A 21,612-nucleotide genomic window follows, 5' to 3' on the forward strand; every position below is an offset into this window, starting at 1 on the left:
CTGTATTTACAGGCCTGGCTGGCCTTTTTTGAAATAATATTACTGCATACTATTACTCAATGTCCTACCGCCACCTCTCACCCATGGTTCACTGTGCAGCAAAACATCTGACCCACTTCCTGTGTCATGGCAACGGGGGAGTGGCAGTGTGGGAAGTGTAAACTCTCTGGACTATGGCACATATGTTCCTGGAGAGCTGAGCTGATTATTATCAAGCAGGGTCATCAAGCTAGCCAGCTAACTCATAAATCCTCTGATATCTTTCGTTAATGAAAGCATAAATAAGGTTTAGAAATGTGTTCATCTGTATCTGTTACCGTCCCTGTTATCTGGTCTTTTGAGTGCAGTAATACGATCACAAAAACACCACAAGACCATATAACTGGGTTTTGTGTCATTATGTCATTAATTATTTGTCCTTTATCAGTTGTGTTACAGCAATACTATATCAGAAAAGGTAGGGAAGTTTGTTAGTGTGTCAAGTCATAGAAGTAGCGACATAAGACAATATGTCAATGGGTAAACAAACAATGATATACAGTAGCCTACATCAGCACATTACAATGATACGAAATGTTAACAATTACTCAATAAATCATATAATGTGACATGAGAGCAGCATATCAGGAGCAGTAAGACACTACTAGAGAGACAGGTACCATGTGACATGAGAGCAGCCTATCAGGAGCAGTAAGACACTACTAGAGAGACAGGTACCATGTGACATGAGAGCAGCCTATCAGGAGCAGTAAGACACTACTAGAGAGACAGGTACCATGTGACATGAGAGCAGCCTATCAGGAGCAGTAAGACACTACTAGAGAGACAGGTACCATCAGGGTTCGAGTTATAAGCTGATCTCTGTGGGGGTCTCCAAAATAACAGTGCGAAATGTTCTCATGCACGCGCGAATCATGCCCACACAGCGATGGGACTTACAAGTTTTAATTAGCTATAGGCAGTAGCGGATTAAGGTGGTCAGTGGCCCTAGGCTACTCCTTTGTGTGAGGACCCCCCGCCCCCATACACAAGCCTCCCCCCTCCCCAAAATATACAACTCACGAGCAACCTGCACACACACCACTCATAATGCTTTACCATAAAACACTTAAACACTTTAATAACACAATAACACAACAGTGTTAATAATGCAAAGAATTTTAAAAAAAGTTCAGTGCATTCAGTTCTGTCTCTATTGCTCTCCTCTCCCGTTGTCTCTCTGTTACTGTCCTGTTGTCCGTCTCTCTGTTGCTCCCCTCAGCTCTAAATGACAGAAATGAATTAGCTAATTAGTTGGCATGTAAACATATAGTTAGGGTTGGGTACAGTTTGGGTTTTATTCGATACCGGTGACAAATCGATACTTTAAAAACGGTACCGGTACCGAAACATCATCCTCATCCTCATCCTCCTCCTCAAATACCAACATATCCTGACGCTACAGCTGCAGGCTACTCATTTCACCACATCAACAGCCCCACATGAAACAACAGCTATAAAAGCGATAGTCACACATGTATCTCGGCCAATAATTGTGTTATTTTTGCTATACAGAAGGAGCGAAAAATACATGTACACTAGGTTAGTAAAAAGTAAAAGCCACCTTACCTTTACGGAGACAAGATAGACCTGTTTGGTCTGTTTTCAGTAGGCTGCGGTCGCGGTCCTGGAACCCATGATGCTGACGTCCGATGTTCTTTCTTTATCCAAGATTGGATGAACGGGAGAGGGTCAAAAAATTGCCTTTTTTTGGGCGGCATGGTAGCTACTGTATGTATATACTCCTGTATAGCTAATGAATGAATGTTTGCTTCTCAATAATAGGCTAGGTGCACGATCTCACTACTTCCTGAAAGGCAACTGGTATATGAACATATCCTGTCTCACTCTATTGGTTTAATTGATTAATCAGCTGTGCACTGTGTGTTCCAACGGTTTACCGCACAGCTGATTAATCAACCTTTTGCTGTTGCACAATATTCTACTGCGCCCCATGGTGTCTTGGTGGTGAAGTGCAGGCAGTCAAAGGCCTACTGTCATTCACAGGAGATTAATGGTGCGCGTAGCTCTTTTGGAAAACGTGTTTATTTTACAATATTTATAATATAAATTAAATAATATTCATTACATTGACATTTTGATCAAATAATAGTTGTGGTAATGTATTATTAGCGACCCCCACAGATTTTTGATTTTACTGCCTTCATGGGAGCTCAGAGAGTCTCAGACCATCTCTATGGGAGCTCAGCTCCCATTGGCTCCCACATAACTCGAACCCTGGGTACCATGTGACATGAGAGCAGCATATCAGGAGCAGAAAGACACTACTAGAGAGACAGGTACCATGTGGCATGAGAGCAGCCTATCAGGAGCAGTAAGACACTACTAGAGAGACAGGTACCATGTGACATGAGAGCAGCATATCAGGAGCAGAAAGACACTACTAGAGAGACAGGTACCATGTGGCATGAGAGCAGCCTATCAGGAGCAGTAAGACACTACTAGAGAGACAGGTACCATGTGACATGAGAGCAGCATATCAGGAGCAGAAAGACACTACTAGAGAGACAGGTACCATGTGGCATGAGAGCAGCCTATCAGGAGCAGTAAGACACTACTAGAGAGACAGGTACCATGTGACATGAGAGCAGCCTATCAGGAGCAGCAGAACCCAGAGACCTGCAGCAGGTTCTCATCACCGGATCTCTGCTTTGAGCTGGTTGTTGTTGGACTGCTGGCAGGCGGGCTTCGAACGGGACAGCAGCTGTAGTTTGATTGGTCGTTTGGGGCTCAACAACCCTTCTCCGCTAAACTCCAATGGGATCTGTGGAAAGAGACATGTTTGAATAAAGTGTGATTTCAATTACAAAAGAATCAAAAAACATTTTAAAGGTTAAATCTGTAATATGTATTCCAAACAGTTCACCAGTGCAGGGGTAGACTATTAAGATATGGGGGTGTCTTACAGCTTTATTTACAGCTACAGGTCAAACTAGACTTTGTAAATCAGTATTGGCTTCTGACGGTCTCTGGGTGTGAAGTCTTTCCTCACTAGTAGAATGTGTAGTATATGTTACTTAAACACACACATGCATGGACTGTATTACTTAGGGTTAGGCTTTAGGCTATGTAAGAATGTCTGCTGACAAAGGGGGGTTTTATGACATGTGTTTTTAACACATCCTTTTGTCTTAGAGCCATATGTTTTGCCTCAGGAAGTGACTGTCCTTATATGGTCATCTTAGAATGACTTCCTGTGAATCTGCCCTAAAACCTTTGACCTGGAATAACATTAGCCCAGGGTGACATCATATGTGAGTGCCCTTTCTTCACACCTGGGTCAGGCTGCAGTGAATGTGATAGGACGATTATTTGAAACTGTATTTACATATTATTGTTGATAAATAGTGAGTGGGCGAAGGGAACTGCCCTTCTTGACCACCCCAACAGCCAGCTCTCATCCTTCCAGTAACACCAGCAGCAGCTGTCCTTTGTAAACTGTACTTTTGTTTAAATAAATAGTCTTAAAACTCAGAAGCATATTCGTGATTCATCTCCAACAAGTTACTTAAGAAGATACTACAAATGTCACCCGGGTTAGTAGAAATGTAAGTCTAGTACAACATCCTGATGTTTCTGAATATGGTGCTGTATCCACAAGGTTTAACCAGGAAAAACTTGTTTATAACACATTCATTTGTTTTGTCATAGTCTATATAACAAGGCCCCCCCCGTAGTACAGGGGACTTGGACTTTTCCTGGTCCTGTCACACAAAACTCAGGGCCCTCCTCATAAGCTGAAGCTGTCAAATGCCCCTATCCAGCTGAGGGTCTCACCTCTGTGCTCTCACAGGTGGCGAAGCTGAACTTCTGTAGGACCTCCACCAAAGCCAACTTGACCATCACCAGAGCGAATCGCATCCCGATACAGTTCCGTGGGCCCGCCCCGAATGGCATGTAGGCGTATGGGTCGATGCGGTCCTTGTTCTCCTTACTGAACCTGCACACAGAGAGGAGTGGGGGGGAAAAATCGAATAAGAATCATGATAACCTGTCGCATAGAAGACCCTGTTTGTGTGTTTAGCATTAACGTGTTTTATGGTTGTTGTGGAACACTGCTCTTATGGCTGCGGGTGCGATTGAGATTGTTGTTATGGTGTGGTTCATGTGGTTATGATGCGGTTCACCTCTCTGGTTTGAACGCCTCTGGGTCAGGCCACAGGTCGGGGTCACGGTGCAGGGCATAAATGGGAACCATGACGACTGTGTCCTTGGGGATCGTGATGCCTTGGATCTCTATGGTTCTCTTGGCGACCCTTTCTAGTCGCACAACAGTAGAGTACAGCCTGAGAGACTCGTTGACCACGCTGTCCAGATAGTCCATCTGCATCAGAGCCTCGTACTGGATAGGAGCCTGCACAGGGATGTTACAATCACATTAGCACCCTGTGAAATAGTGCATCATCTATCTACTTCCTGTTTACAAATTAATAGCACTGGCCAGGAGTCAACCACATCAGCACCAGAAGTACTGTCCGTACTGTACTGTTCGAGATTACACACAAATCTGCATTTCATGTATCACCATCATACTTCCTGTATCAGATGAATATGAATAGGAAACTGCAGAGGGGGTACCTTGTTGGGGAACACTGTGTCTATCTCCTCCTGCAGCTTGGTCATGATGTGAGGGTTGGTTGCCAGATTGTAGGCCAGGAAGGTCAGAGTAGTAGCGGTGGTCTCATAGCCAGCAAAGATGAACAAGGTTGCCTGGGACAAGATCTCATGATCACTCAATCCTAGAGAGAAACAGAGAAGAGGGATGACATGCAGGATATGTCAATGGCCAGAATCGAACCAGGGACTTTGCAATTATGCATTATGCGCATTAGTGTGCTATGCCACTAAGTGACCCCAAGGAAAGGAATTGGTTGACGTTTTACAATAGTTAGGGTCCTCCGATGCACTGAATATGTTCCCGGCATACCGTCCCGACATTGTGTTGTGTCTTCCAGGCCCATAGCCAGCCTGGTGGAACGGGTGGGTCTTTTTTTTTATTTTTTAAGTGGACCTTTTTTCAGTGGTGTTCAGTTTTTTGTCAGATTGCCAGAATTCTTTCACATAGACCACATAAATCTCTGTTGTATTATTACTGTGTGCATAGAAACGTTGAGTCTGTGCTTATTAGGACAACATGGTAAGTAAGGTCAAATAGAATAAATATATACCCTATAATATATCCTAACCCTAAACCTAACCCTAACCCAATGAGGCTTTAATATAATGTATACTTGTACATATCTAGTACAAGGCAAATACTTAGAGAGAAAAGTTACATTCTAGTATAGAGAATAGAGAGAGATGACCAATGATCATTACAACTCACATACTTACAACACGAAGACAACACAACACTGATACTCACATACTTACAACATGAAGACAACACAACACTGATACTCATATACTTACAACATGAAGACAACACAACAGCACCCAGGAACAAAGGTGACCTCAGTCACAGAACCCCGGGACCAAAGAACTCAAACTCTCCTCACACCAGGTGTGCTGGTGGTGGAACAGATCAAACTATCCTCACACCAGGGTGTGCTGGTGGTGGAACAGATCAAATATGTGGAGCGGCTGGGGGTCCCCGAGGAGAGGTTTGAGAACCACTGCTTTATACCATCCAGAATACCACAGCATTGAAACCAGGAGCCATTGATAAGGACCAGCCAATCATCATTCATCTCATTGAACCCAACTCATGACATCACAGATTTGACACTAGGGGTGGGACAAAATATTGACACGGCGATTATCGTATCGTGGCCTCTTGCAATACGATTATCGATTAACATTGGCAAATATCAATATCATTTATTTTTAAAAAGTCTGCGCATGTGCGATGTAGAACGGAGGTGAACCAACTACGTATAAGAAGATGAATGGTGGAAAGCAGGGAAAAACAAATACTAGATGCACTTCTAGCCAGGGCCGGCCCAAGGCATAAACGGACTAAGCGGTCGCTTAGGGCCACAACCACATTCTTTTTTTTTTTAGGACTGATGTTGGATTGTTCATTGAGTCCATCTTAATGCAAGGATAATCATTAATGTAATTTTGGAATCAATATCTTTGTTTTTATAGGGTCTCTGATTTGCATAGGAATCAATGTGGATCAGGTTGTCTTAAATAAATTGAGCAAATGGAGAGGAACAAAACTGCTCAGGAATGTGACCCTGAGGCCTGGGGAGACAAACATGGACAAAGTTGAATGGTGGAGAGGAACAAGCCCAGTCGATGGGACTGTCATCTGTCAACATCATCTCAGTCACTCTAGAAAATTGGTCTATAACCAACTGGCCAAAAAAAAACGTTGATGCTCCCAGTTTCTGCACCATCTCTCGTGTGAAGAATAGTTAAAACATAAAAAATCTCGCTTAGGGCCACAAAAGTCCTAGGGCCGGACCTGCCTCTAGCCTACAAATCTAAAGTCTGGGACCATTATATTTCGAAGCAAGGCTTCCTTTTAACTCCCAGAGGGCTACGACTATTAGCAAGTATATCACTGGGTTTATCTGCAAGGACCTTCACCCGTACAGTGTAGCCGAAAACAAAGTTTTGCGCCGAATGATGAAAACACTGGAACCAAGATATGAAGTACTTTGTCGAAGATATTTAATTGAAACGGCTATTCCAGCGTTGTATGTAGTCCTTCCTTCAAACATGTTAACTCCTGCTTTCTGGGCAGTTCAGCCTTTTGGCACTTTATTTTGTATGAATGATGGCAGGCATACATGGACAAGTTGCAGTCAGTGTGTGTGTATGTTAGAGACACTAAGGTAAAAGTAAGAAAAATTAAGGCAAGTACTAAATTATTGTTTGTTTCATTGTTCACAACCAGCAAAAAAGTGAATGAATAAAAAACATAATTCCTGCTTTTTGCCTTCATAGTGGTATAACCGGTAACTCAACCCGGTTACCGCGCCGTTCACCCCCTTCTCCTGGGGGGGTGCCCGTGCCACGGTAGGGGGCCAGTCTATCTCGATGCAGGGCGACTCTCCTACCTCTTGGCGGCAGCTGGACCCTGTACACGACTTCGCTCAGTCTCTCGAGGACCCTGCAGGGCCCCATCCACTTGCTGTCCAGTTTGGGGCACCTGCCTTTCTTTCTCTGGGGGTTGTAAACCCAGACCAGCTCCCCGGCCGTGAAATGCTGCCCTTTGGTGTGCACATCGTAGTTCCTCTTCTGTCTCGCCCCTGCACTCCGCAGTTGTTTTCTGGCGAACTCGTGGGCGCACTCCAGTCGATCCTGCAGCTTTCGGGCATATTCCAGCCCCGGGGGGTCCGCCGGGGGGTCGGGCGGTCTGCCCAACATCATCTCAGCCGGGGTCCTAATCTCCCTGCCCAGCATGAGAAGTGCGGGGGAGCAGAAGGTGGAGTCTTGCGTCGCAGACCGGTACGCCATCAACACCAGGGGGACATGCGCGTCCCAGTCTCGCTAGTGTTTAGCCGTCACTATGGCCAGTTGCTGTCCCAGCGTGCGGTTAAATCTTTCAACTAGTCCGTCGCTTTGTGGGTGGAGGGGTGTGGTGCGGGTCTTGTGGGAGCCAAGCTTTTCGCACATGGCCGCAAACACGCGAGATTCAAAGTTCCTGCCTTGGTCGGTGTGAATGACCTCAGGGACCCCCAGTCTGCTGAACATCCCCTCCACCAGTGCATCCACTATTGTCTCTGCTTCTTGGTCCGGCAGGCAGTACTCCGGCCACTTTGTGTAATAATCCATGGCAGTGAGGATGTAGCGGTTGAATGAATGAATGAATGAATGGACTTTATTGTCATTGCTACAGTACAGGTACCAAACAACGAAATTTAGGAGGGGTGGCTCCCCTGGTGTTAGGAAAGGGGAAAAAAAAAAAAAACTTAAAAAAAAAAATCACAAGAAGGGAAGGAGCTGGTTTACATAAATAAAGGCTATGTACACTATCCACTGTACTATACTGTACAGATAGACGACTAGGGTTGTCATATTGCACAATAGTATTATTTCACATTTATTTAAAGTGTCACAGTTTGCAGGCTTGAAATGTACATGTTTGTGCCTCAGCACTACACCTGATTTTTTTTTCAGTCCAGCAGCTGCCATCAATCCGTCCAGACTGTCCAGGGCCCAGAACTTAGGTCTTTGCTGTGTTCAGGGCCTGGACGGCCCTGTGGTAGAAGCTGTTCTTCAGTCTGTTTGTCCTTGCGGCCAGGGTCCTGAACCGTCTTTTCGAGGGCAGCCTGGTAAAGTGTTCGTACCCAGGGTGGGTCGGGTCCCTGGAGATCTTGGAGGCCTTCCTGAGACAGCGTGTGTTGTACAGCTCTTCCAGAGAGGGGAGGGGGGCGCCGGTGATCTTCTGTGCTGTTCTCACGACTCTCTGTAGCGCATTTCTCTCCGCTGTTGTGCAGCTGGAGAACCAGTTGCAGATGCCGTAGGTGAGGATGCTCTCCACTGCGCCGCGGTAGAAGGTCACCAGTATCTCCTGCTTGCTGTGTTCCTTCCTGAGGACTCTCAGGGTGTATAGCCGCTGTTGTGCCCTCTTGATGGTGGCTTTTGTGTTGTCCTTCCAGGTCAGGTCATCCCGCATGTGCATCCCCAGGAATCGGAGGGTTGAGACTCTCTCCACGCTCTCTCCGTCGATGAGCAGGGGCTGGATCTCGGACTTTTTCCTCCTGAAGTCTACGATGATTTCCTGTTACCTGTTCCGGTTACCTTTGTCTGAGCGAGGAAACGGACCTAGCACGTCAATCCCCACTCTCTCCATGGGACAGCCTGTGGGAAACTGCTGGAGTTGGGCGTGAGATGTGCCCGTGGGGCCTTAACGTGCTGTGCAGCTGTCACAGCGGCGGCAGTAGTCCCCCACGTCCCGCCCATGTTGGCCCCAGTAGAACCCCTGACGAAGGCGGCGGAGCGTTTTGCTGACCCCGAAATTACCAGATCCAGGGGCTCCGTGGACTGATTGTAGCACCGTTTCCCGCAGGGTCCTGGGTACGACCACCTGCCACAGTGTCTCTCCTGTGGCCGCGTCTTTCCACCCCCTCTGCAGTACCCCGTCACACAGGCGCAGGTTGTTAAACATACTCCACAGCCCCTTTGTAGCCCTTGAACACAGGCCGATCTCTTCCAACCGGGGTTGGTGTTGCGCCGCTACCTACGTGAGCACGGGCCCGATGTCAGCATCCTCTTCCTGTTTGCGTCTCCACTCTCCCGCGTCGATAGCTGTTAGGGCCGCTGCGGCGCATCTCACCCCTTGTCGCAGCTGCTCCTCCTCCCGCACCTCTCTTCTTTCACAGTAGGTACAGCCGTCAGTGGCGCAGGGCCGGCGGGAAAGCGCGTCCGCGTTTCCATGCTGTCTACCCGCACGGTGGATCACGTTGAAGTCGTACGCCTGTAGTTCCTCGATCCAGCGTGCCAGCTGGCCCTCTGGCTCTCTGAAGGTCATGAGCCACTGCAAGGCGGAGTGGTCACTCCTGACTGTGAAGTGGAGGCCCCCGAGGTAGTACTTGAAGTGTTGGACAGCCCTGACCACGGCGAGCAGTTCCCGCCTGGTGACGCAGTAGCGGCGTTCATGTTTGTTGAGTGATCCGCTGTAGTATGCCACCACCTTCTCCCCCTCCGAGGTCACCTGTGACAGCACCGCCCCCACGCCGACATTGCTGGCGTCCGTGTCGAGTATGAAGGGCAGGGTGGGGTCGGGGGGGGTGAGGATGGGGGCCTCCAAGAGGGCCTTCTTCAACGAGGTGAATGCTCTCTGGCACTCGTCTGTCCAGATGAACTTCTCCCTGGGCCATGGTGGAGAAGCCCCTCACAAATCTCCTGTAGTAGGAGGCTAGTCCTGTGAAACTTTTCACTTCGGAACTGGAGCTGGGGGTGGGCCAGTCTTCCACCGCTTGCACCTTCTCCTGTGTGGTGCTGATACCGCCAGACCCCAGCTTGTGCCCCAGAAAGTTGACCTCCCGTCTCATGAAGTGGCATTTCTGGGGGTTTAGCTTCAGACCCGCTGCAGCCACCCTCTCCAGCACGCGTCTGAGCGCCCTGAGGGCCGTCTCGAATGATTCTCCATGGGCCAGGATGTCGTCCAGATATACGACGCACTCCTGGCGGGGGATCCCAGCGAGCACGTTGTCCATTAGTCTCTCGAATGTGGCGGGTGCATTGCAGAGGCCGAAGGGAAGAACTTTGAACTGCCACAGGCCCCCGTGTGTGACGAATGCGGTTTTGGGTCTGGCGTCGGGGGTGAGGGGGACCTGCCAGTATCCGCTGCGTAGATCCAACGGCGTGAACCAGGAGGACCCCGCCACCGCGTCGAGGGACTCGTCGACTCGTGGGAAGGGATAGGTGTCCCTTTTGGTCACGCCGTTGAGGCGTCTGAAGTCCACGCAGAAGCGCCAGTCGTCCTTTGTTTTCTTGGGGACCATGACGATTGGGGCGGCCCAGGGGCTGGTGGAGGGTTCAATGAGACCAGCACGCTGCATGTTCTGTAACGCCTTCTCTGCCGCTGCCTGTCGAGCCATCGTCGGGGTCTCATCCTGATGGGTGGAGCATCCCTCGTATCGATGCTGTGTTGGGCTAGGTGGGTCTGTCCCACGTTGTCCTCTGACAGGGAAAAACTGTCCTTAAACTCTAATAACAGTTGCCACAGTAGGCCCTGTTCAACATGCGACAGTCCATCACAGTTCCCCTGCCACACCTCCCTCACGACCGAGACCCTCTCTCCGTCTTCTCCCCCCCCCCCCTTACCAGTGGGCGCAGCGGGTGTGGGGTGCGGTTGCGCATCTGTGGTGGTGGGTGGGGCATGGGGCAGTATCGGGTGTCTATCCGGGACGCCGCCGGAAGTCGTGTTGGCTGCTGTCTCAGTTGTCAGTACTGCAACGGTGGGGGTCGGGGAACGTTTCGGCGGGGTGGGTTGTCTAGTCATCTGCACTACGTGTCCGTCTGGGAATGTGAGTGTCCCCCTCCGGGTGCTAATCACACAGTCCAGTCTTTCGAGCACGTCCAGTCCCAATATGCAGTCTTCTAGTTCCGCTACCCATACTGGGCAGTGAACTCTCTCCCTCCCGACCCCCACAGTCTCCAATGCCTCCCCCACCATGGGTGCCCGGTCCCCAGTTACTGTCTGTAATCTCACCGTGGTGGGTAAAACTGTGGTCCCGCTCCCCACCGCGTCGGGTCTCACCAGGGTGGCCGATGACCCCGTGTCGACGAGGGCGGAGCAGCATATCCCCCCAAATGTCACCGTGGCGTACCAGCAGTTTCCCGTCCCCGTCCGGCCCAGCATGACGACCTGCACCTGCTGGCCGCCCCCACCCTCCCCTGTTTGTAATGTCCCCACCTGGTCGTGTCGTGTTGTCTCCCCGCCTGTGCGGGGTCGGGACGCCGCCCCGGGGAGTCGCACCGTCCCGGTTATGCGTTCCCCATACCGTTTCCTGGTTTCTCCGCCGTGTTGGTGCACTCTCTGGCCAGGTGGCCGGGTTTTCCGCATGCCCAGCAGAGCCTCGGTCCCATCCGTGGCCGCTGTTGTCCCCTCAGCGAGGCAGCCCGTACCAGTTGTGTTAGCTTCACCGCCCAGGCCGGCGCCGCTTCACTCCTCTCCGACACGACAGCAGCCCTCACCCTCGGTGCGTCCTCCAACGTAGCGGCGGGGGTGCCAGCGCCCAGCATCTCCCTCTCCGAGGCTAGCTCCAATGCCTCCAGGAGAGATTTAGGATGAGCCAGCAGCGTCTGGACACGCAGATCACTCGGCAGTAGTGCCTGCAGGAAGTGGTCTCGAGCTAATTCACTCAGGATGGACGGGGGCATGTGAGCATAGGCACGGTGAACGAGCCTTTCCACTTCATTAGCGAGATCTCTCAACGGCTCCCCGGGCCGCCTCTTCCGACTGTACAGTTCAGAGCGAAGCAAGCTGTCCGCTGAACATTGTCCAAAACGCCTCTTTAATGCCCCCACTAAAGCATCATAGTCACTTCTATCATCCGGGGTCAGTAACAGCAGGCTTGACAGAGCGTCACCAGTAAGGCACATTGCAAGCTGTAGAGCCTTAATTTCTTTGGACCATTTGTTAGCCCTGGATAACAGTTCGAATTGTGCATGAAAAGCCTCCCAATCAGCCTTGCCATCATACCTGGGTGTCTTCACTGAGAGGGGAGCAATGTTGACGTTGTCGCTCCGTGCCAGTGGCCCTCTGCCACTGACGCGCTGTCTTCCTCCTCCCGCTTGATCTTGTTCGCACCGCCGGGTAGCATGACTCCGTTGGGGAAGGGCGAGTACGTCAGGCTAGCTTGCGTTAGCGGTTGTAGGCGTACTTCCCTCGTAGCTTCGTGTCTCTCTTTTCTTTTTTTCTTTTTTTTTTCTTCTGACACTAGTGTAGCGTTGTCACAGACCAGACGGAGGGTTCTTGATTACCAGCTTTATTCTCAGTTACAAGTTATATCTCTCACACTCAATCATAACAAAACCCAGCACTCAACACTCTGGTCTAACTCTCCCGCTCTCTCTCCTAAGTCCCTCCTCTTCCGCTCTCAGCCCCAGAACCCTCCCTCCCCCGGATGAACGTCATCCAACAACAACAACTCTTAAAGCAACAGTAATGTTAACCCACTAGAACTCAGTCCGTTACAATTATGTTCACAAATTCACCACAAATTCACCTGACAGACTAGCAGACATGCTAATAACGTAGCTAGTACTACTAGTAAGGCTAACGTTAGTGAGGTAAATATAACAACTTTACCCTGTTTGGCTGTTTTTCTGAACATCTGGACCTTGGCCGTGATGGGGGGGCGTTCGAACCGTCCGAACCCCCCCTCACTACGGGCCTGTCTTCTATAGGCAGATGGGGAGGGAAATCCAGGGAGCATTCTTCGTCTTCCGAAACTCGTTGTGCCTTATCGTTCTTTTCTCAAAGTTCTCAAAACCTTTCCAGACATACGGTATTAGCTAGTATGGATGTGTGATGGTGTGTGTGTGTGTGTGTGTGTGTGTGTGTGTGTGTGTGTGTGTGTGTGTGTGTGTGTGTGCTGCCGCCAGGTTTGCGGCACGGAGCCCAAGAGAGGGCATGGTGTGGTTGTAGCTGCCCGTCAGAATGCCTGCCAAGAAAGATTCCAAAGCCGCAAAAAAGGAGGGAAATCAGAACCAGAAAAGAAGGTAAAGGAGGAGGAGAAGAAAGGAAAGGATGACAAGAAGGGAGGAAAAGACAACAAGAAAGGAGGAAAGGATGATAAGAAGGGAGGGAAAGACGATAAGAAAGGAGGGAAGAAAGGAAAAGAGGAGCCTCCGAAGGGAAAAGGGAAGGATGTTGGAAAGAAGGGAAAAGATAAAGGGAAGGGGAAGAAGGCAGAGTCAGAGGAGGAGGAGCTACTGAGCGAAGATCAGGAGGAGGAGCTGAGTGAGGAAGAGGAAGATGAAGAAGAAGAAGTATGGATGGCTAGTTATGCATTTAAAGCAGGTACTGTATGTGTGTGTGTGTGTGTGTGGTTGAGGCAGGTGTGTCAGCTGGGAGAGGGGTGTGTGTGTGTGTGGTTGAGGCAGGCACCTTTACTCTGCTCCTCTCCTTTTGAGCCGCTGCCTTTCTGGGAGTCCATCATCAGCTGCAGGAAATCCATCCGACTCTGGAAGCAACGTCAGGTCAAATCACACGAGAACGAGTCTTATTATACGACACAGAGACACTTGTGGAACATGTAAGGAGGTTTCCTGGACACAGATTAAGCCTTGTCCTGGGCTGAATCACACTTTCAATGGAAATCTCAGTTGTTAGCTATTTAGTCTAGGATTAGGCTAAGAAGTAAGTAAGTAGCCTTGAGAACCGATGGTTCTCGAGCCTAATCGCCCTTAGGGGGCAGGAGCCTGTTTCCGTAGCGTGAGGCGGCGTCATGTACACACCCTGGACATGACGCTGGTATGTGGCAGGATTAGGCTAGTTTAGGCTTAATCAGTCCAGGAAGCTGGCCCTTATGGTATATAGATGTTTGATGTTTTCATTTCACATTTAGTCAGCACACCTTCTGAGTGCCGGCCTGGCGGCCAGACCTGATCTTCTCCAGGGCAGCGTGGAAGAAGTCTACTGAATCCTTGGGGAAAAAGCTGAAGCCCAGTCTCTTCAACAGTGGGGTCAGGGCAGGGAAGGTGGCTGGGTGAGGGCAGATACGATCTCAGTCTATTCTTGAGCACTTTTCACCAGGATTCCTCTCTAATGATGATGATGATGATGATGATGATAACGGTGATGATAATGATAATGTTATGAAAGCATTCATATAGGTTCAACGACACTTATGTGTGGATTTAGTGTAAAAGCAAAGGTGGTTAGCAACATATTTACATACACACGAATATGAAGAGAAAGAGATTTATCTTGAAAAGCTTCTTGGAGTAGAGGACAAACGGGTCGTTGGGGTTTTGGAGGGAGTGGATGTCGATGCTGAACGAAGTACTGATGGCCACATCCATACTGTACGATCCAAAGAACCTGGAACACAACCACACAACCTTGACCAAAACCATATTCCCAACATGACCAGGAAAAAAAGAGCTTTGAGCACCTTTGTAAGGAGGAAACACACTATATAAATCCAAGCATCAATTAATTTGAATTTAGAAGACATGTATGGAGACATGGTGTCGGTCGCTTTAAAACATCAATGAAGGCGTGGGGCCTGGCGGACAGTGCGGCATGCGAGTGCGGTGACCCAGAGCAGACCGCCGACCATAATCACCATCTGCCCCTTATATAGACCACCCTCAGAAGCCAGCCTCTTCGACCTAGAACCAGAAATGCGGGCATGGCTACGCGACACCGAGTTGGACCTCTGACGTTACACGAAAGAAGAGACATCCTCATACAGGAACCTCAGTCCTGAATACAATTTGTGATTAATAGAAGCTGTCTGGTGTGTCACATGGTCATTGTCTGATACTAACTGTGGGCTTTATAGCCATCTACCTAACACACCTCAATCAAAGTGTATTGGTCACATGCACATGATTGGTCACATGCACATGATAGGGATGGTAAACTGTACAAGGAAATGCTGCTGTCAGAGAGAACTACTCACTCCTTGGGCTCGATAACCTCTCCAGTGTCTGCCTTGGTCCTCAGGCTGTCTGCTAACTTACTGGAATGATCCTTCATGATCACAAACATCTGGTACGGAAAAGATTCATAACATGTACTCTATGTTGGATATCATGATTCATATCTGTTATATTTGGGGTACGAAGCACACAACACACCGTAGCATAGCGTCACTGTGTTTTTTGAATGAATGAATGAATGAATGGACTTTATTGTCATTGCTACAGTACAGGTACCAAACAACGAAATTTACTTTACTGAAGTATCAACAACGAGACAGGAGCAATACATCACAGATATAGGCACATCACTTAGGCTTCACATCACAATCCCAGAGCAATCGATCATACATGAATCACCATAGTAACAAGCAATCAAACCAAAGAGTATCCCCAATTAACCCTATGTGTGGACACAATATCATGTTTTGTTCAGAATATGGACACTTTCATGTGTTTGATTTCACATGTGAAACGTTACTCTCTCTATGACGTTACTCACTCTATGAACAAGTCTATCTGTAAACACATTTCAATGTTTATTTTTCCAGTGGTCCATACGGCTTGTGTCAGTGAGATGTCAAAAGGAATGAACAGAATGAATAGAAGTGGTAGACAGGAATGAACAGAATCAATAAAATCGGTATAGAGGTGTTTTTACCTCTTTGATACGTCCGCTGGTGAATGAGGGAGAGAGCACCGTGCGGATGCGTCTCCAGTCGTCGTCCCTGGCGTTGAAAATGCCGTCGTACAGCTCGCCGTTCAGACCCAGGTCCTAAAGGATGGAACATCTGACAAGGTCAACTCTGACATTGCCCGTCATCATCATCAGAGCCTTCAGGGGCGCCAACGCCTATGACTGACCCTGTGCCCAGAACACAGAGCCTATGACTGACCCTGTGCCCAGAACTCGGAGCCTATGACTGACCCTGTGCCCAGAACTCGGAGCCTATGGCTGACCCTGTGCCCAGAGCTCGGAGCTCTGTTCTCCGTATGCACGTGTCTTGTCGACACAGGGAGAGTTGATTGAAGATTGATTGGCAAATAAAACATGGTGTTGTAAAACCATCATCATAATCCTCATCATCAACATGACACAGTGGAATGATCTTGGTTTTCTAATGTTCTAATGACTTCATATGGCCCAAAGACTCAGTCACAGATTAAGGGTAAATTCTGGGCCCAATAATGGATAAGTAGTAGGGGTCATTTAAATAAAGAGTAGTGTTCTTCTTACCCTGTGGTTGGTGAAGTGGGAGTAGCACTCCTTGACCAGGATGGTTTTGATCATGCTAGGGTCCATGATAGCTAACATGGGCCGCCTAAACTCATACAGCCTGAGGAAGACCACAACTCAATGTTAGAAAGCAACACACACGCACATGCACGCACACGCACACACACACACACACACACACACACACACACACACACACACACACACAAGCACACAAGCACACAAGCACACACACACACCTCCTTTTGCAAACTCACCCCCACATCTTCCCAAACTCCCTGGCACACTCTAAGTCAGCCAAGTAGTACACCTGCGAACAAAGACGTGTCTGTACATAAAACAAATGGACAGCAGGGACACTATAAAATGCACAACTTTACGAGTTTACATTGTACACAGAAAAGGTCATATTTGTGTGACCTGACTCACAGGGTCATGCTTCAAGACAGTCCCCCAAAACAGACCGGGCTTGGGACCAGGGATGCCCAGTTTCTCAAATACTCCATATGGCTTGTATCCATACCTGCTCTCAGAGAAAAATAATATCATGTGAAATGAAGCAGAAGGATAAGACTCCTGGGGCCCTATTATGCACTTCATAGATCTAAACTTAAGACGTGGAGGCGTGGTCAAGGCCACTTTGCTATTATGCGTGCGGTAGTGGGCGCCTAAGACCCGGCGCTAAGCCCAGAAATTAGTCATGGGTGTGTTTTGGGCGTCTTCTCAATCAACCCAATCAGCGTGCCAGGTGCCATTCCCTTTAAGAACCGGCTGCGTTAAGTCATAAGCGCTATGCTATTATGCAGTTCATAGGCGCTAGACTTGCACGTTTTGAAACACGAGCGCGCCTCCGCGGTTTGCGCATGCGCGCCGACCGACTTCTTTGGGCGTTTCAAAACGTGCACTTCTTTGGGCGTTTCAAAACGTGCATGAACTCTAGCGCCTAAGAACTTTTCAAACCACTTCTTAGCGCTAGGCGCAAAGTCAGATCGCATAATAGCAGGGGCGCCTAGCGCACTTCATTAACATATGAACACTCCCACAATGAGTAATATATGCACGGGAGTCTTACGTCTTATGTGTGGGCGCCTAGCGACACCTGCATAATAGCAGTAGCGCGTATGAAGCGCATAATAAGGGTGGCGGACGGTAGGTCTTAACCTGGCGGTGCGTCTTAATTAAGACTTAAGACGGCAAGTTAAGAAGTGCATAATAGGGCCCCTGGTATGCTCCTGTCCAGAAACATCCCCCTGCTCCTTGACCGTAGACACTTATGTTGATCTGAAAGGAGTGGATAGATGGAAGCAGGACGGTAGTGTCTCCACTTTTATCCTCTGGTGGAGGTTTTGCCATACTTCTTATACATTATAATCTAACCACTCCTAAACATTCTAATAAAGATCACCACAAAACAGCCTATTGCACTGATACGACACAGGCATGCACCAACATAAAATAGTGCAATGATATATCTGTTTAAAACCTCTTACACCACTAGCAAGGCCATGAGTACCGCCAGTAGAGTCCATGTCTCTGCAGAGAAAAAAGGAAGGTAACCCATTTTCAATCCCGGTCACCACCTCTCCAGAAATCGCTTAAACTGTCTATTCTGTATTGACCTTCCTCAGTGCCTCCCTCAATCAGAAAAATCAACTCATGGGCTCAGAAACCCTCACGGTAGACGTCTCTGTGGTATGAGACTCCAAGCAGGACGCTTTGCTAGGTTGGGACTTTCTTCAACTTTGCCACATTAGACATTGAGCAAGGTGTAATAAAGTTGAAGGACACGACTCTGTTATGGTTACATCATGCTGTTGTTGATAGATAACGCAGAGTTGCTGCCAATCTGTTGTAAACACTCATGAACTCTGATCTACCTCTCCCCTACGCACCAGAACATTGAGGTACTGCAGAGCTGTCAGGTGTAGCTGTCTAAGCCGCCCGTAACCTCACCGGTGACCCATTGTTTTGACCCCATACAGTATCTAGGGGATATGGGGAGTAACAATAGAACCGGGCAACAAGAACCAGAGGCGCCAGGAGAATATAGACAAAACAAGATGTATTGGATAATGGTAAAATAAACAGGTTTCTGTGAAAAACTTCTAACACTGCTTCTAACACTAACTAAGAACTACTCTCTTCAAGAAAGGAGAGCGAATTAATGTAGTATAACATAAATTAGATATCTAGCCAGGGAATGAATAATGAACAATGTGGCAATGAACTTAAAGTGATTCAAAACACAAGACTAACAAACACACTCCGTCTGTAAAGAGAAGTCAAAACCATAGACACACACTATAGGCCTGAAGTACCACACAACAGCTGTAACTAAAATATTAACCAAACACACAACAACTTTGCTTTGCAGCCCCCAGTGAGAACTTTTAGGAGAACACTCGGGTAGTAAACAAGCTTGAGCTAGCGGGCTGTGGGTGCTACATACTGCAGCCAAACACCAATCCTACAACAGCAAAGATGGCATAGGTGAGCTTTTTAAAAACATGTTCCCAGATTCCGATATCACGAAAACTATCGTGTTCGGTGGTGACAACGTCATATGTCCGTCATAAAGTTTAGCGGAGCACATCAAGGCTGCGTTCATAAATTCGCTCTGGAAATCTGGTCAGCACTCATGGAATGCCTCTCGTCCAATCAAATTACGTTATTTAATTTACAATATTTAATTTCTGTACCCTGCCACACACAGCCCACACATAGGGCTTTCACACCGGCAAAGAACCGTGCCGGTTCGCGTTCGCGTTCGGGAACCTCTGAACGTTGGCGCTGTTTGGCGAACGAGCCCGCGTTCATACACTCTAATTATTTTTATAATTGTATACAGACCACCCCAATACTCTACTAGCTTCTTTAATGAACTTAAAGAGCTTCTCTTCATCATTAACGAATGTAATGGTCTGATCATTGCTGGTGATTTCAATATTCATGTAGATAACTCAGAGGACAACAAAGCCAAAGAACTCTCTGTTATGTTAGATGTTTTTGAACTTCAACATGTGAACCTCCCTACTCATAATCAAGGTCACACTCTGGACCTTATCATCACCAAAGGCCTAGATATTTCAAATGTTGTTGTAACTGACATTGCCCTGTCTGACCATTGTTGCATATTCTTTGATGTATCTATCTTTCCTGTTATTCAAACCATGTCTAAAACTATTTCCAAACGATATATCAATGAAAAGACCAATGCACTGTTCACACAGGCCTTTTCCCTAGCCCCCCCCCCCCCCCAAACTATTCTATTTCAACCTCAGTAAATGACCTTCTACACGATTTCAACTTAAAAATCACAAAAACCATTGATGATATTGCACCCATTAGATCCAAATGCATCTCCGGTAAGCAAAAAGCTCCCTAGAGAACTGCCCTATCCGTAAAGACCCAGAAAAGAGAATGTTGTAAAGCAGAGCGCAGATGGAGAAAAACTAACCTTCAAGTCCACTATGATATCTATAAAGAGAATCTTCAAAACTATAACTTAGAAATAAGAAGTGCCAGGCAATGATTTTTCTCTAAGATCATAAACAATAACATCAATAATGCCCGCATCATTTTCAGAACTGTTGACAGACTAACAAATCGCCCAACACCCATTGCTCAGGAATTTCACTCGACTAGTAAATGCAATGAGCTTGCATCCTTTTTAAACAATAAAATAGAAACCATTAGACAAGGCATTAGGTCTTCTGTATCAGGCATGAAAAACATCTTCCCATTAACAACCCCAAATAGGGCAGACATAACAACCATGTCACAATTTAACACCATCGATTACAAGACCCTAGATAAAATCATGTCACGTCTTAAACCATCCACCTGTGCCCATGATGTCCTGCCAACAAGCTTTTTAAAAAACATATTTAGCTGCCTGGCAGGCGAACTAATACAAATAATCAACACTTCCCTTTCATCAGGAATCTTCCCTGAAGCCCTGAAAACTGCAGTTATTAAGCCTCTACTAAAAAAGAACAGCCTAGACCCATTTGTACTTAACAACTACAGACCCATATCAAACCTTCCCTGTACAGGAAACATTATTTAAATGTTTGCCCATGAACAACTTATTTGACCCTAAATGATCTCTTCGATGACTTTCAATCAGACTACATAGCACTGAAACGGCCCTTATTAAGGTCCTTAATGACATTCGCGTAAACACAGACTCCGGAAAAATCTCAGTTTTGGTACTACTAGATCTTAGTGCTGCCTTTGACACTGTAGAAGACCACGACATTCTAATAGATAGACTAAAAACCTGGGTAGGACTTTCTGGCACTGCCCTAAACTGGTTTAGATCCTACCTACAGGACAGAAGCTACTATGTCTCCATTGGCAACTTTGTATCTGACCAAATTAAAATGACATGTGGGGTTCCGCAAGGGTCAATCCTTGGCCCCCTTCTATTCAATCTCTACATGCTTCCATTGGGACACATCATAAAAAAGAACAAAATTGCCTACCACCACTATGCGGATGACACTCAAATCTACATAGCCCTCTCACCGAACGACTATAGTCCCATTGACAATCTCTGTAATTGCATTGAGCAAATAACACCTGGATGACACAAAACTTCCTCCAACTAAACAAGGACAAAACAGAGATAATTGTATTCGGTGCACCTGACAAAAGATCGAAAGTCAGTGCAAAACTTGATTCTCTCTCTCTTCAAACAAAAAAACAGGTCAGAAATCTTGGTGTAATTCTAGACTCTGATCTAAACTTCAACAGCCACATAAACTTGATAACTAAATCAGCCTAGTATCACCTGAAAAACATAACAAGAATGAGAGGTTTCATGTCCAAGCAAGACCTTGAAAAACTCATCCATGCATTTGTTTCGAGTAGACTTGATTATTGTAATGGTCTACTAACAGGTCTATCTAAAGGAGCTGTTCATAAATTGCAGCTCATCCAAAATGCCGCTGCTAGGGTCCTAACAAAAACAAAGAAATTTGAACACATTACACCAATCCTGAGATCCCTGCACTGGCTACCAGTCTCTCAGAGAATTGAATTCAAAATCCTCCTAATTACATACAAATCACAAAATGGTCTCGGACCAAAATACACATCAGATCTCCTCCCACCCTATATTCTCACAAGGTCCCTAAGGTCAGCTGAGACTAATCAGCTAATAATTCCAAGACACGGTGCAGCAGCTTTCAGTCGCGCTGATATATTGATAATTACCGTAAATATGTATATTTATTTAGCAAGTATTGATATTA

The 21,612-nt window shown here is 47.3% G+C and overlaps 1 protein-coding gene across 1 annotated transcript; it reads right to left on the minus strand.

The window, feature by feature from the left end:
• Positions 1-2,161: 2,161 nt before the first annotated feature.
• LOC308151648 (cytochrome P450 3A27-like) lies at positions 2,162-17,037 on the minus strand. Its single transcript, XM_080524556.1, has 12 exons — positions 16,784-17,037; positions 16,612-16,664; positions 16,355-16,454; positions 15,779-15,892; positions 15,099-15,187; positions 14,370-14,512; positions 14,046-14,173; positions 13,577-13,652; positions 4,639-4,799; positions 4,188-4,414; positions 3,838-4,000; positions 2,162-2,824 (listed from the first exon to the last, which is right to left on the minus strand). Exons 1-12 carry the CDS (start codon positions 16,901-16,903, stop codon positions 2,696-2,698), a joined length of 1,503 nt encoding a protein of 500 aa, XP_080380682.1. The 5' UTR covers positions 16,904-17,037; the 3' UTR covers positions 2,162-2,695.
• Between the last annotated feature and the right edge of the window lie 4,575 nt (positions 17,038-21,612).

Source organism: Nansenia antarctica (assembly GCF_963989245.1).
Source record: "Nansenia antarctica genome assembly, chromosome: 2".
In the NCBI taxonomy this organism is placed as follows: domain Eukaryota; kingdom Metazoa; phylum Chordata; class Actinopteri; order Argentiniformes; family Microstomatidae; genus Nansenia; species Nansenia antarctica.